We start from the raw sequence: 13,495 nt of genomic DNA on the forward strand, positions 1-13,495 counted from the left end.
GGCTGCCGTGGGGAGCTTCCCCCGCATCTCAGCTCGACGTGGAGACACAAGCTCGCTCAACCACGGTTACTGCCACAGCCGCCTTGGGGCTATTGAATAGCGCTCGTGACTTGTGCTCGGTGTTCCCACGACTATATATACATACACGCAGAGACTCCTGTCATGTGAAGCCCTCGGCATGCCCATCTCACTCACCATGCTCCTTTCCAGGCCGCTCCAGCGCGCCCTCCCCGCTGCTGTCTCGCCACAGGCACGCGCCTCCTACCTTGCGCTCTACAGCATCTCGCGCGCCACCCGCCTGCCGCTGTCCCTGCCGCTGTCACACGCGCGCAAGTCGTCGAGATTTCATCGATCCGACTTTAGCGGCCAGGGCTTCTCGTCCTTCTATGAGCCGGACCAGCCAACCCGGGGCCCGCTGGGCGGCGCAAGCAGTGTCGGGGCCGGGCTCATCACGCCCAAGGTCCTCCGCCAGCATCTCGACCAATTCGTTGTCGACCAGGACCGCGCAAAGATAGTCCTGAGCGTGGCGGTCCATGAGCACCATCTGCGCATACACGAGCTCAAGCGACAGCAGCAGGAGCAGGCCAGGTTGGAGGCCCAGGCCCAGAGGAGGGCGTCCGTCTTCCGCCACCCTGTAGAAGGTACATGCAACTCTCACGCCTTGGCTCTGCCACCAACCTGATCACGCGACTGATAAATGCAGTAGACGAGTTCCCGGGCCAGCAGTCTACCGTAGAATTGCACAATCACAATGACCCGCAATCGTTCAGCGAAGCCCCAGCGTATCGGCCGGCGTCGGACTCGCCGGCAGACCCTGACTCGTTACTTGACACCAGCGACCACCAGCTGCTGATAGAAAAGTCCAATGTGCTCATACTCGGCCCAACAGGTGTAGGCAAAACCCTCATGTGCAAGACACTGGCAAAGACACTGGGCCTGCCCATCTCCATGTCTGACTGCACCACCTTCACACAGGCTGGATACATTGGCGATGATGTGGAATCATGTGTAGCTCGTTTGTTCTCTGCTGCAAACTATGACATTGAAGCAACCGAGCATGGCATCATAGTGCTGGATGAGATTGACAAGATTGCTGGCACAAAGATATCATATGGCAAGGACGTTGGCGGAGAGGGCGTCCAACAAGCCCTGCTCAAGATCATCGAGGGCACTACCGTCCAGGTGCAGGCCAAGCCAGAGAAGAGCGCCAACAGACCAGGTGGCACTGGTAGAATGGACACGCCTCAACCTCCCGGCCCCGGAGCAAGTAAGGGCGAGGTCTTCAACATCCGAACTGACAATATCCTCTTCATATGTACCGGCGCATTCTCAAACCTCCACAAGATCATCCTCGACCGAAAATCTAAAAGTGGCATGGGCTTTGGAGCGTCAATACGGTCATCCAGCGCACATGCGGCCGCTGACGGTACCATGTTGAGGGGTCCAGAGGCCGAGTTGTTCAAAAAGGACGCACCTTTCTTTGTCCCACCAAAGTCAGACGTGCCAAACCCTTTTGGCATCAGCCAAGTCGTAAAGGAAGACAAGGTCAATGTGCTTGACCATGTGCAGCCAGAAGACTTGCAGAAATTTGGCATGATCCCTGAGCTTATCGGCAGGATACCCACTGTTTGTGCAGTAGCAGCCCTGGATGAAGACGCCCTGGTTCGCGTACTCACTGAGCCCAAGGACAGTCTCATTCGACAGGAAGAGCACAAGTCGTATCTTAGAAACATTGAGCTGCGCTTCACAACTGGGGCTTTGCGGGAAATCGCACGCAAAGCCAGCAAGATGGGTACTGGTGCTCGTGGGTTGCGACACATTGTTGATCAGCTCCTCCTACAAGCCAAGTACGAGACACCTGGTATGTATTCATTGTTCTCAAACCGAAGAGTGACATGAGTTTTCTAACAAGACCACAGGATCAAGCGTCAAGCACATCCTCGTAACACAAGACGTCGCCCTCCTCAAGCGCGCACCACTATACTTCCACCGAGGCCAATCCGCCGCCTTCGAAGCCACACACGCACAAGAAGAAGAGAAATGGGAAGAAGAGCTTCGCCGCCACGAAGACCCATCAATCCTCATGGTCAACAACTTCCAGGAGTACAGGAAAGCTGGCGCCGCAGGCTTTTAGCCTATGCGAACCACATGGACTTTGTGTCACCCACCTGTTTGCATTTGCCGTGCATGGCGCATACTTGGAACCATGCATGCTATTATAGTCGATCTGCCTTCCCTCCGATACGACCCAAGCGGCTTCGGCCCGTTGCCAGCGCTCCGGGCAAGGAAAAGCTAAGCGTTTCGGCTTCGCGAGTGGTGTGAGGTGTGGTGAGTCGGCTGTAGTAGTCGCCAGACCTTCTCCATCACGGTTCTTAGGTTTTTTTTTTAGCATGGGTTTTCCAGTACTGTTATCCGCCTTTTTGTTCGTGTTTTTTTCTCTTGTCGATTTTTTCTCATTGGATGGGTAATTTTTTGGCAAAGCTTTTTTTTTCACGCCGTTATGTATCAACGAGTCCCTTGCTTGCATTGGCGGATACCGAAATCGTTTTTTGGAATCAGCTACTAGGAGTTACTACTTATTCTGCCCGGTCAGATATGAGACATGTGGGAAAGTTCATTGGATCAATATATGGATATTTATCAACCCTCGTCAGTTTTCATACTCTGTGTTACCAACTCTTGAACTCCCCGCTTCACTCTCCATTCACTACTTTCACCCATCCCTCCCCTCCCGTTCTTACCCTCTCCTCCGCCCTTGATACGAACCGCTCGTATCAATCTACCCGGTAAAGTTTCGACTCAATCAAATCCGGCAACCATGTCCCTCCCTTTCCATATCTCACTCCCTAAAAACTTACGTCACTCACGCATACCTGCATTAACCTTCTCCCCGCACAGAAACATCCCCATCAAGTACAAATCTCCGATCATACATACATACATACACATCAAGCTGCGCCTATATAAGTACTCGCAAACCGACCGGTACTTCCCGCGGCGGGCCTCCCTCAAACCCTAGCTACCTTTTCCTCGGGGCATTCCCCCCCCCCCAATCAATTTGCCTTTTTTTTTGCTTAACAAGCATCGTCGAGATGTGTGGTGGGGAAATTTTTTACTTTTACGGCAATAAAACCGGCGTAATGCGCCAAAAGTGCGCGTATACTAGGTAGATGGATGGTTCGGGGTTTAGGCCCAGATCATGTGATGGAAATTAATAGAGCAAGGGCGGGGAAAGGCGAGGCAGAGAGAGAGGGGGGGGGTAATGGAAGCGAGAGAGCAACGACGCTTATCTAGCTAAGTGCTAGGGGGGGGGGGGGGGGGGGGGGGAAGCTAGGTTTGCTAGAGTTTGCGCGTGTATATTTTAAATAGTCTTGGGGGCGGGGAGAGAGAGAGGTGGGAAGAGGAGGCGATCAAGTGTTAGAAGTTAGTTTGAGAAGTAATCCGTATGTGCTTACATGCTTTGTTTTTTTTTACCTTTTCTCTCTCTTTCGGGGTGGTGGTATGTACGTATGTAATGCAAGTGAAGCGGTGCGGAGAGAGCAGGAAAGATAAGAGTGAGGCAAACGGATCATTAGTTACAGAGGCAATGGTGAAGATCGACCTCATTTTTTGCTGATAGCAAGTAGTCACCAGCGGCGCAAACGGAAGAGTCCGGGAGGAAAAAGAATGGGGACGGTCTTACTGAATCGACTGACTAAACGCGCTTCATGGGAGGGGGGGAGGTAACGGACGCAGACGGACTAACTGGCTGATGCAGACAGATTGGATTGCGCAAGCGCGAGAAGAGTGCGGATGATGTGACAGACTACTATGGACAATGCACAGACAAGGGGGCCCCACGAACAAAGTCGCTCGCTCTTCGGCGAAACAGATACGCACGCCTGCATGTGGGACAATGTGCGTCGTGGACCTGCGAAGGGAAGGTGCGACGGACATGGACAGCTGAAAGGTGCAAGCGCTCACACACTCACACCTAATATGACAATGTATCAAATCTGTTATTGTCCCTGCGAAGGGAAACAACAACAACCAATGTATAGAATTTGGTACGAAAATAAAAGGGGTGTTAGTCTAAAAATTAAAATCGTAGTATCCAACAAGTAAGGAAAAAGACCGCGAAAACTTCTATGGCTCTCAATCCGTAAGCCTCTCCAAAATCGAAAAAGACGAGCATTCTGGGCATTCATGTTGAAAACCTAAGTGTGACGGACCTCATTGGTCAAAACACATCTTCCCAGGACCAATTTGGCCGAAGCCCATGGTGCCACAAGTGCCGATGAATAGAAGCGTGCCAAAGACTACACGCGGAGCTGTTCCGTAATGACCCAATACTCCTCCCAAATTCGTCACCCACTATTACAATACATGCCTTGAACGCCGCTCATAATGCCCGCTATGCATGTTGCTAGGTTGTTGTTGTTTTTTTTAGGTGTGTTCATAATTCGTACTTTCGTGTCATGGAGATTTCACTCTTCGAAATCTTCATACAACATGAATCCCGGCTGGGCACGCATCTTTTTGGCGCCCCTTCCTTGATCCCATGTTGGCGATGCTGGTCGCGACGTGGCCCGAGATGGAGGCTGGGACGAGTACATTTGTGGGTATGATGGTTGTGCTGGGAACTGAAAGTTGAACGTCTGTGGGAAGCTATCCAACGAATGAGGGCGCTGAAGCGCGTAGCCGTTCTGACTAGGTACCTGTTCTCCTGTCGGACTCAGCATGGTCGGTGGGAAGTAGCTTTGTCCCCGTTGGTGGTTGGCATATTGCTGCGTCGGCGGGGGTGCAGGCATGCCAGTGCCGTAGAAACCCATACCAGTTTGGTTGGATGCCTGGGCGGCCATAGTAGAGCCCATCATTCGAGAGTACTGTGCTTCTCGTGGAAAGAAGACACTCTGCGAGTGGGGCAAGCCTGGTGTCTGGGGAACAATGGGGGTAGTGGGTAGCGAGTACTGGCTACTGCAGACAGTAGGAGAGTATTCTGATATGGGAACCGCATACTGCATAGGCATGGCCTCATGGGGACCCGTGGGGATGGTCAGAGCACTCAGAGTCTCTGATGGGTTCTCTTTGTTCTTGTGGTCGTCTGTGATTTGAACAATCTCAGAAATCTCTTGGGCGAGCAAGTGATCATTGGCGTCCTTGAAGGTAAAAATCACGCGATAGCCAACCGGCGACTTGTCTTCTTGATGCCTGCAGTAACATGTAATTCGCATGACGAACTCAACCTTCTTTGCAGCGGAAGAGAAGTCTGGGCTGTCATTGTCCTGCCACCTCTTGAACTCCTTCTCGTTGATCATGATGATGCGGTCATCTTCGTAGCTCGACCACTCTTTCTCATCGTCTGCTTCCCGCTTCTTCTTGCGGTTGAACCTCTTAGCCTCACGCTCTTTGCAGCCCTCGCAGATGATGACTGCGCCGCCGTTCTGAGGGTGGCATCGGTCTTCTTTGGCAATGTCGGTAATGGCGACTCCACGCGGGCGACGCGGGGTTGGCTCATCGCCCCGTGCACGACGGAAAGCACGCTCCAGGCCCTCTGGCTTGTCAACAGCAGTTGCCAAGACCAGAGTCAGTTGCAAGCGGGTGGTGCTGTTGTTCTTTTCGTTTGCCTCGACTTCTTCAGTGCTGGCCATTTGTTTTGGCTTTGCAAGATTTTGACGGGGGAAGCGTATCCATTGGTAGTGGGGGGAGAGGGGATCCATAGTGACAGTAGTCTTGATTTGTGTTTCAGCGCGGTTCTTGTTCTTGTCGAGAGCAATGGAGACGGTCGACTGCTTGATTGGCTGAGGAATGTGGATAGCAGGCCAGGTATCAGTGGGCAGGGAGTCAGCACACGTTTCGGGTGAGCTCGTCTGACTCTGTTCCCGGTTGAAGTCGCCGGGCGAATTGGCATTGCTGAAGATGAAGGTCTCGTGGGGCGAGGGCGTGTTGGATGTTGGGGTTGACTGGGCCGTGTTGACAAAGGTGGTGAAGTCGTCTTCTGGGCGGATGCATGGGTAGGTCTGGCTGGAGAAGGAGGTGAGGTCGAGGGCCGAGTCCTGTTTCCTGCTGCTGGTGCGGTCGGCGGTCGAGGTCATGACGGCGGCATCGTAGGGCTGGGGGAAGCCGGTGTGGTCGATGCGCATCTGCCAGAACGAGTCCTGGAAGTCGCCGGCGCCGTGGTTCTCCAGGTCCTGGGGGTTGACAAAGGAGGTGAAGGAGTTCATTGTGTCCATTGCCGGTAGGGCAGGGCAGAAGAGAGCAGAGAGGCGTGGTGGGAAATAGTGGGCCGGATGAGGGTCCCGCGGGGATCGACGGAGATAAACGAAGGTGGACAGGTGCAGTTGAGCAAGATGCAAAGTCAGAGACACCCGTGGGTCGAGAGAAGCGACAGTGAGGGACTATAAGGTGCGGGCGGGCGAATCCTGGTTGCCAATGGGCGGTGGCCTCTGCTGGTGAGGGGTCTGGGAGCAGAACCAAGGGAGAGCAGGCCAGCAGGCAGAGAGTAGGAGGGTGATGGGGCCCGTCCGGCTATCGTCCAATCAGGCCGAGGCGCGAGCCAAGCTGCGCACCGCTGTTGTCGGCAGGCGGGGGATGCGTCAGGGGCAGGACTGAGCGTCGTCGAGGGACAGAGGGTGGTGATGCACGTTCGAGACGGCGGCACGAGAGATGGGGGTGGATGGGGGGAGGGGGGGAGGGGGAAGAGGGTGAGCAGTGTCGGGGTGGTAGGTGTTGGCGGGGTGTGGAGGAGGGCGAGGGCGAGAGCGACGGGCGAGGGAAAAGAGTGGATTATGATGGAGTGAAGGCTGCTAATTATTTCTCTTAGCAGCCCAGCACCCCACTGATGTTCGCCGCAGTAGAGCCAACGTCAGCAATCCCTGCGCTGCGAACGACACCACCAAGAGCTGGCCACGGCCGTATGTGTGTACATAGTATAGCGACATGGAATCATCGTCTCTGCAGCGTCGCCGCCCGGTTTGGCTGTGCCGGTCCACTGCGCGCCGGCGCGCCAGAGGATTGGGCCCCGCGCCGTGTCCAGTCCATTGACCCATCCAGCCATCCGTCCAGACACACTCATCCATTCATATCCATACATACTACATACATACAGGCGTACGTACATCCACACGTACATCCACACCTCCGCACATGGTACATACAGTCAAACGCCGTATTATTATCCCTCGATCTTTTTTTCTCTCACCTCGACCCGCAACGCCAACGCCAACGCCAACGCCCACCACACCACACCACACCACCACCTAAACACTTACACCTCACACACACACCCACCATCGCCAACACCAACACCCGCAGCCTCCCCCAAAGGGGCCCAGCGCCATGCTCCTCCGTCGACTCGCACTTGTTTGATTGCGAAACTCATGCGCTCCACCGCGGGAGATGTACCTGAACCTCTGTGCCCACGGCCCCCCGACCACCCCCGCCCATGGGCTGCTAGCTGCAGATTCTTCCTTGTTCCCTGCCCTGCCCGCCCACCTCCATGCGAGGGAACGGGCGCGCGACGAGGCAGAGGCAAAGCAAGCCTAGGGCGGCTGCTGTCGGCTGCCCGTGTCACTGTGCCTCTCGGCGCCCACAATCAAGACACTGCGTCGCCTCTGCAGGCCCTGCACACCCACCCCGGCATGCGAATCATGGCATGCCACTGCTGCTGCGTCGAGGCCGGCCGGCCATGCACGCCTCCGATCCACGCCAGCCTACGACCTGGCTGAGCGCGGACGCCCATCCGGCAAACCGAGCCAAGCCAAGGCCTCTCTGCCACCTGCCCGCCTGCCCACACACGGCTCCAGTCGCCCTCGTATTCTGTGCCATTGTCCCCATAGTGTGCCATGGTGGCAGTGGCAGACGCTTTCCAGGCCTGTCGATGCGATGCGACGCGACAGCAGAACAAACATGGACACCTCCGCCCACACCCATTGTCCCGTCCGTTCCTCCCCCCTTCCCAGCATAAGCCTCGCCTGTCCCGTCCTGTGCCGCCAGCGTCCCTCCTGCACGCTTCCCGTCTTATGCCTGCCTGTCGGCCTGATAAACTTTGCATCGCGACTCTCGTTTCAATGTGTCTGGCGGCCTCAATCCCATTCGTAACAGGAACTTACTCTTTGTCCGTCCATCGGCGCCTATGCCCAATCCCTCAGATCCAGTCCCCGCTTCCGCTCGCCTGTCAGCGCTCACCGCTGGGATTTTCGGAATCCCAGCAGTCGAGTCGATTCCATCTCTTGGGTCATGCTTTTTTGATCGACCGTGCCTTGTGCGGCCAAATGCCCATTGGGCCCTTGTCGGCGTCTACCACCGACCGACTGCTACTTCAAGACATGGATTCCCTTTGCGGCATGCTACTCAGGCGCCGCAAACTATGACTTGCTCCAGCACTTTGGCCAGCGTAGAGGCCCGATTAAAAAGTCGAGCTATAGCAAGAGGCAATTATACGTCGAGCAATTGCACTATGCCGCGTATGGGCATAATCAACCGCCCTCGTACGTCTTTTGCAAAGCGGGCCACACGACTACCATGATGCTCGCTTCTGCGTGAACATGTCCCAACGTCTGATTCGCCTGCCTCCACATGGTGAGATATCCCGTGCGTGTGCCGACCAAGATTGGAGGCCTCGTTGACCTCTAGATAGTGGGTCAACGTCGGTAGCTAGTATCCTACTATCTCTGCCAAGCATTGCCGTCGCGTAGATAGTTCATTGATTACATGGCGCTTCGAGTATTCTTGCCTTGACCGGTCAACCATGGCTCATTGCAAAATTGAAAACTACGAAACTGCAAACCACACAATGTCGACGACGACGACGACGACGACAACGACAACGACAACGACAACGACGACTATGGTCGCATGAACCGTCCATGGATACAAAATATGCATATATGCACAGTCAGCCACACTCGATGCCGCGCGACAATCGACCTGTCTATGCGGCTGTGGAAGGATGACACGCAGTACAGCAGTGATTGTTTCGCACCCCGACCTGGTAGCTTTCCATCACACATGGCCTTTGTTTGATTTGACATGATACAACTTCCTCATCCTGCCACTCCGGAAGCCTTCAACCGGCTGCTGCAAGTCATTCACAAGGCCAGCGCCAACCCAACAAATGACAGCTGTCTCGGAGAATTTCCTACTGACACACAGCGGTCTACCGTATACGAAGCTATAACTTACCTATCTACTTATATACCTATGCCCATGTTGCGTACATATGTACATACATACAGAGCCGTCGAGGATTTTGCATGCCTAGCGTGCTTGGGTATACCGATCAGTCTTGGGGTGGCAACGTGATGGGGGGGAGGCACTGGCACAAACGGCCAAAGCAGTTTCACCAAAGCTGGTGGCCTGCGTACCAACTGGGCAGAGACATGCTGTGCCATGGACTGTGACATGTTGTGAAGCATGCCAGTAGTCGACAAAATATCCATTGGGCAACTCCATCCAGGCCATGGTCAGGACCGTTGACAGGGCGTTGCAACGTGCCGCACATGTCCTTAGATGCGTGACACGCTCCATTGCAGAACGCCCCCTTCTGACCCCTACCATGTGGATATAGACGTCAGATCAGAGACTCGGCAAATGGAGTGCCAAAGCACCAGCCCGCTTACGTATTGCTGCAGAAGAGTGCATATTTCATGGCAGCGTGCTCTGTCCCCTAGACTGACAGCGCAGACTGGATAGTGTTGGATAGGCAAGTATGTTTTGGATTTTGCTACTGTTCTGCGTATACAGAACAGTGAATGCAAAAAGTACTAGCAAAAAATGACACCCAGACGCAACAGAAACCGTTGTGTGCACGGTACTCCGAGTGGCTCGCTGTTGCAGGCCCACGAATAGGCTTGCGTCCCGCGGCACCACTTGTCGACCCGTACAAACCCCCTCAGCTGTAACACGCAGCCTGCGCCTACGGCTCGCTAGCTAGTGGCGTACCCGATCTGGCCCTTTGGCCCCCTGCACGCCATCGTCACGAAGCGGGACCGTCGTGGCCTACCAGTCTGTTTTGAGACGGGCACTTTTACTCAATCCAGCACGCCGATGGTGTGATTGTGGACTCAACGGCATGAGAACCAGTGTAACGGGCCTAAGAGACGGGCACATGAGTGGTTCTGGTATAAAGTGGTCGCTGAGTGTACTTGGTACATAGGATTCAACCCCTCCTCTCGCTCTCGCTCTCGCGCGCGAACTGCACCCTCCCTGTTGCTGACTGTCTGCAGCATTTTTTTTCGAGGACTTGCTGCCGCTCGTAAACAGCAAGCCACTCATGTGATCTGGGCCCTAGGCCTGCGCCTCTTACGTTTCGCCGCAAAGTTTGGACGCACAAAGCCATCTAGTGCTTTTGCGGAAAAGATTTCTGCAGTACGCATACGGTTGTGCGTGGAGCTGGCTGGCAATGTCTCGAGCACTTGCACAGCAGCAACGGCACATGAATAGCCCCTTCTCCACTTCCGACAGTCTCTCGCCTCGCGCTTCTCGCTTTGTGGCGCTATGGAGCCGCGGACATGAGCGCCCTGCCAAGTTTGGTTGCAGCCGTCTTCCAGTGCATGCATTATGTGATTGCGGCATACCCGTTGTGGGAAGAGAAACCATGACGCTTAGTCCGACCATCCACTATCCGGCTTCTCTCAATGCCTCGTTCCGGCGCGCCGAGTTGCTTGTCAGCCTGCCAACTAGTATCCTGTCCCGATCGCTATCGTTTCATCGTGCCACATCTCCTCTCAAGCAATAGGTGCACGTCAGAAAGCTTGACGCAGGCGTGAGTAAAGCCACTAGCATCGCGTATGCGAGAGCAGCGCCATGGGCGTGGCGCTAAGCCGATCCCGCCAAGTTAGCCGCCACGGCCGCGACTCCGGCACCAGCGAATGGCAAACTATGCGTCACCGACAACGGATGCCACAGCTTTTACATACTACATACTATGCCCGCATCCGACATTTTCTTCGCCCTTTTGCCCAGACTTGCAACCCAATCGTATTCTATCTGTGGCTCAAGATGCATCAACCCCACGCCCGCTTTTGCAGAAATTTGCACCCACCCGTCGCCTCCAACCGGAGTCGGCTTTTGAAGGCTTCGGGAACTGAGATCGGCGTGGGGTGGTTTAGCAACCAAACCGTGCCGAAGGGGATACTATCCTAAGCCGATGTACACTATCTAGATTCAAGGGCTTCCACACTGCGGAAATAGCAGGATCGAGCCTCGCTTGGCGATGCAGCGGTAATCCTACGGGAGGATGTATGTACATGTGTATATATGTGCATACGGGTAGTTGAAGACAGCACAGTTAGCGGCCGCGGATGCCGAATGGCGCCCCGTGCAGGGCCTCATGCTGACTGTTTTCGACCGTCGTTCAGTGCATACACAGTAACAGGTTTTGGAGATTGGCGCACGACGTCACCGGCAAATGGCCATTGCGACTGTTTGGTGTCGGCTCGTACATGATATGAACTGGTTCTACCAAGGAGTTGCTGGCAGAGTAAGCCTTGTCTACTTGGACATTGCGATGATAGTGCGACTTGCATTTCCAGGGAAACCTGGTATACAAGTGACTGTTTCTCAACTCCATTAATGGCGCATGGATAGTTCCGTGGCCCGATACCACATGGCCGCTTGTCATCTTTTTATTGCGAAGCCTATGCCATGTCTGAACTAAGTGCTTAGACTAAAACTCTTAGACATCACAGATACAACCTGTGATTAGGGTGACATGGACGACATCCCCGCCGATTGCCGGAGGAGGCTAAACTCTGTGAACAAGTACAAGCAGCTATCAGAAAATACGTGTACCTATTTGTTCACTAGATGCACCAAGGGACTCAACTAGACATACAAGCAGTACAGTGGTACATGACTGGTAATTCTTTGCCTCATCCGGTGGTCCCGTCACTTAGTAACTACTGAACGTTACGTGCTTGGTTACATTACAACAGCGTTCACGTGGAGACGTGATAGTGTAGCATTCCCCAGGCCTTGTGATAAAAAGAAGAAAAGCTAATCTATTTGGACAGTCGCGTCCCATCCTCCCTCCCCGGCCCATGGTCCTCGAAACTCACATGCTTGGGCTAAGAAAAGAAGCATGACGACAAGCTGATCTGCCGCCATGATAGGGATCGGATATTACCGCAGTGAAAAGTAGAAGAAGCATGCAGAACACTCATGGACACAGACGACAGGCGTACGACATATCGGAATCTCTCCCTTTGCCAGAAAGGACCAATAGACACTTTTCTGCTCAAGCTTACAGTATGGACCGCCCTTACGCGTCACGCGCCAATGCATATCGCCATAGCTTCGTCCCTCTTCCTGCTCTCCTAGACCCCAATTTCCGGAATGCATTCCCGCAGCCAGACATACACTCCAGTTACGATGTCCAAACACTCTGCACAGATCTCGCATCTGCCTCTGCAACTCGCCGACCTGGTCGCCCTTCCTTTTTCGCCCTTTCTCTCTGCCCAAACCCCCTATACCGCTCATCCGCATGATCCCGTCTCAGCGCCTGACACCCGCGTCAGCACTGGCACGCACAAACTTGCCCTTTTCCATGCATTTGCAGTTGGGCCCGTGATTCAATACGGAAGTCAGAGACACCGGATGTCGTGATAGAAATAAAAAAGAAATGGTAAATATGATGTAAAACAAACCGTAAACCAAACCCAAACCCAAAAAAGTACTACCTCCCTGCCTTCCCCCCGTTAAAACAAAGAAAAAGAACAGGAAAAAAACAAGACAAAAAACCGGTACAACGAAGAATCACCCCCCAGACCGACTTCTAGAAGCACTATCCGTTCAGCGACATCTTAACAAAACAAAAACTACGCCCAGAAATCCAGAAACAATCAATGGCGCGTAAACGTGGCGGTGTGATACAACCTTCCATTCCCTTGTTTTCTTTTTCCCCTTCTTGCGATTACGGAATATTTGCTTTTCCCCATTCCGGTCATTTCGACAACCCAAACTATCACCCATTTAGCAACCGGCGAAAATAAACCGCCTTACCCCCCAAACACACTTCTCTCACAACACATAGGCCACGCCAGAGTAAGAGAGAAAAATGTTTCAAGCAAGTCACCGGTATAGTGTTTCCCCCCCCCCCCCCCCAAAAAAAAAAGCAAAACACGGCTTCCTACTCCCCTAAACAGGGAAATTTCCGGGTTTGGGAGACTTTGAGGATTTTTTCTTCTTCTTTGCTTTTGGAGATCATGCGGTGTGTGAGTTTCTTTTTCTTCATGGATGCTGATTTTCGCTCAAGGGATAGGGTTATGCAAGTGTACTTTTACTTATTTCGTGGGGGGGGGGGGGGGGGGGGAAGGATGGTAGGGCTACCAAGTGCATATTTTTCCTTACTTTATTTTTTTCTTAGTGGGAATAATGTCCGGTGAGGATGGGGTCGGAGAGAGAGAAAGTGTGTACGAGAGAGTGGGATGCGGGTTTTTAGCATGGTAGGTGGGAGATTGGGTCGACTATTCCGGAGGCGGATATTGCGGCGGTGTGGGAAATTCGGGGGAGGTGA

The 13,495-nt window shown here is 53.8% G+C and overlaps 3 protein-coding genes across 3 annotated transcripts; 2 read left to right on the forward strand and 1 right to left on the reverse strand.

Moving 5' to 3' along the window:
- Nucleotides 1–196: 196 nt before the first annotated feature.
- Nucleotides 197–2,421, forward strand: PSV08DRAFT_229617 (P-loop containing nucleoside triphosphate hydrolase protein; the record flags this gene model as incomplete). The annotated part of the gene is made up of 3 exons (XM_014225147.1): nucleotides 197–641; nucleotides 704–1,861; nucleotides 1,920–2,421. The coding sequence occupies 3 exons, from the start codon at nucleotides 197–199 to the stop codon at nucleotides 2,132–2,134; spliced, it is 1,818 nt and encodes a 605-aa protein (XP_014080622.1). The 3' UTR covers nucleotides 2,135–2,421.
- A 2,696-nt stretch (nucleotides 2,422–5,117) lies between these two features.
- Nucleotides 5,118–6,374, reverse strand: PSV08DRAFT_328907 (uncharacterized protein; the record flags this gene model as incomplete). The annotated part of the gene is made up of 1 exon (XM_014225148.2): nucleotides 5,118–6,374. A coding segment is annotated over exon 1 (1,085 nt), but the record flags the coding sequence as incomplete, so codon positions are not given.
- Nucleotides 6,375–6,617: 243 nt separating this feature from the next.
- PSV08DRAFT_404762 (uncharacterized protein) lies at nucleotides 6,618–7,706 on the forward strand (the record flags this gene model as incomplete). Its single annotated transcript, XM_066093708.1, has 3 exons — nucleotides 6,618–6,701; nucleotides 6,803–6,893; nucleotides 6,940–7,706. 3 exons carry the CDS (start codon nucleotides 6,618–6,620, stop codon nucleotides 7,704–7,706), a joined length of 942 nt encoding a protein of 313 aa, XP_065948206.1.
- Nucleotides 7,707–13,495: the final 5,789 nt, after the last annotated feature.

The sequence above is a fragment of the Bipolaris maydis genome, assembly GCF_028858645.1.
Source record: "Bipolaris maydis strain C4 unplaced genomic scaffold PSV08scaffold_14, whole genome shotgun sequence".
NCBI lineage: Eukaryota > Fungi > Ascomycota > Dothideomycetes > Pleosporales > Pleosporaceae > Bipolaris > Bipolaris maydis.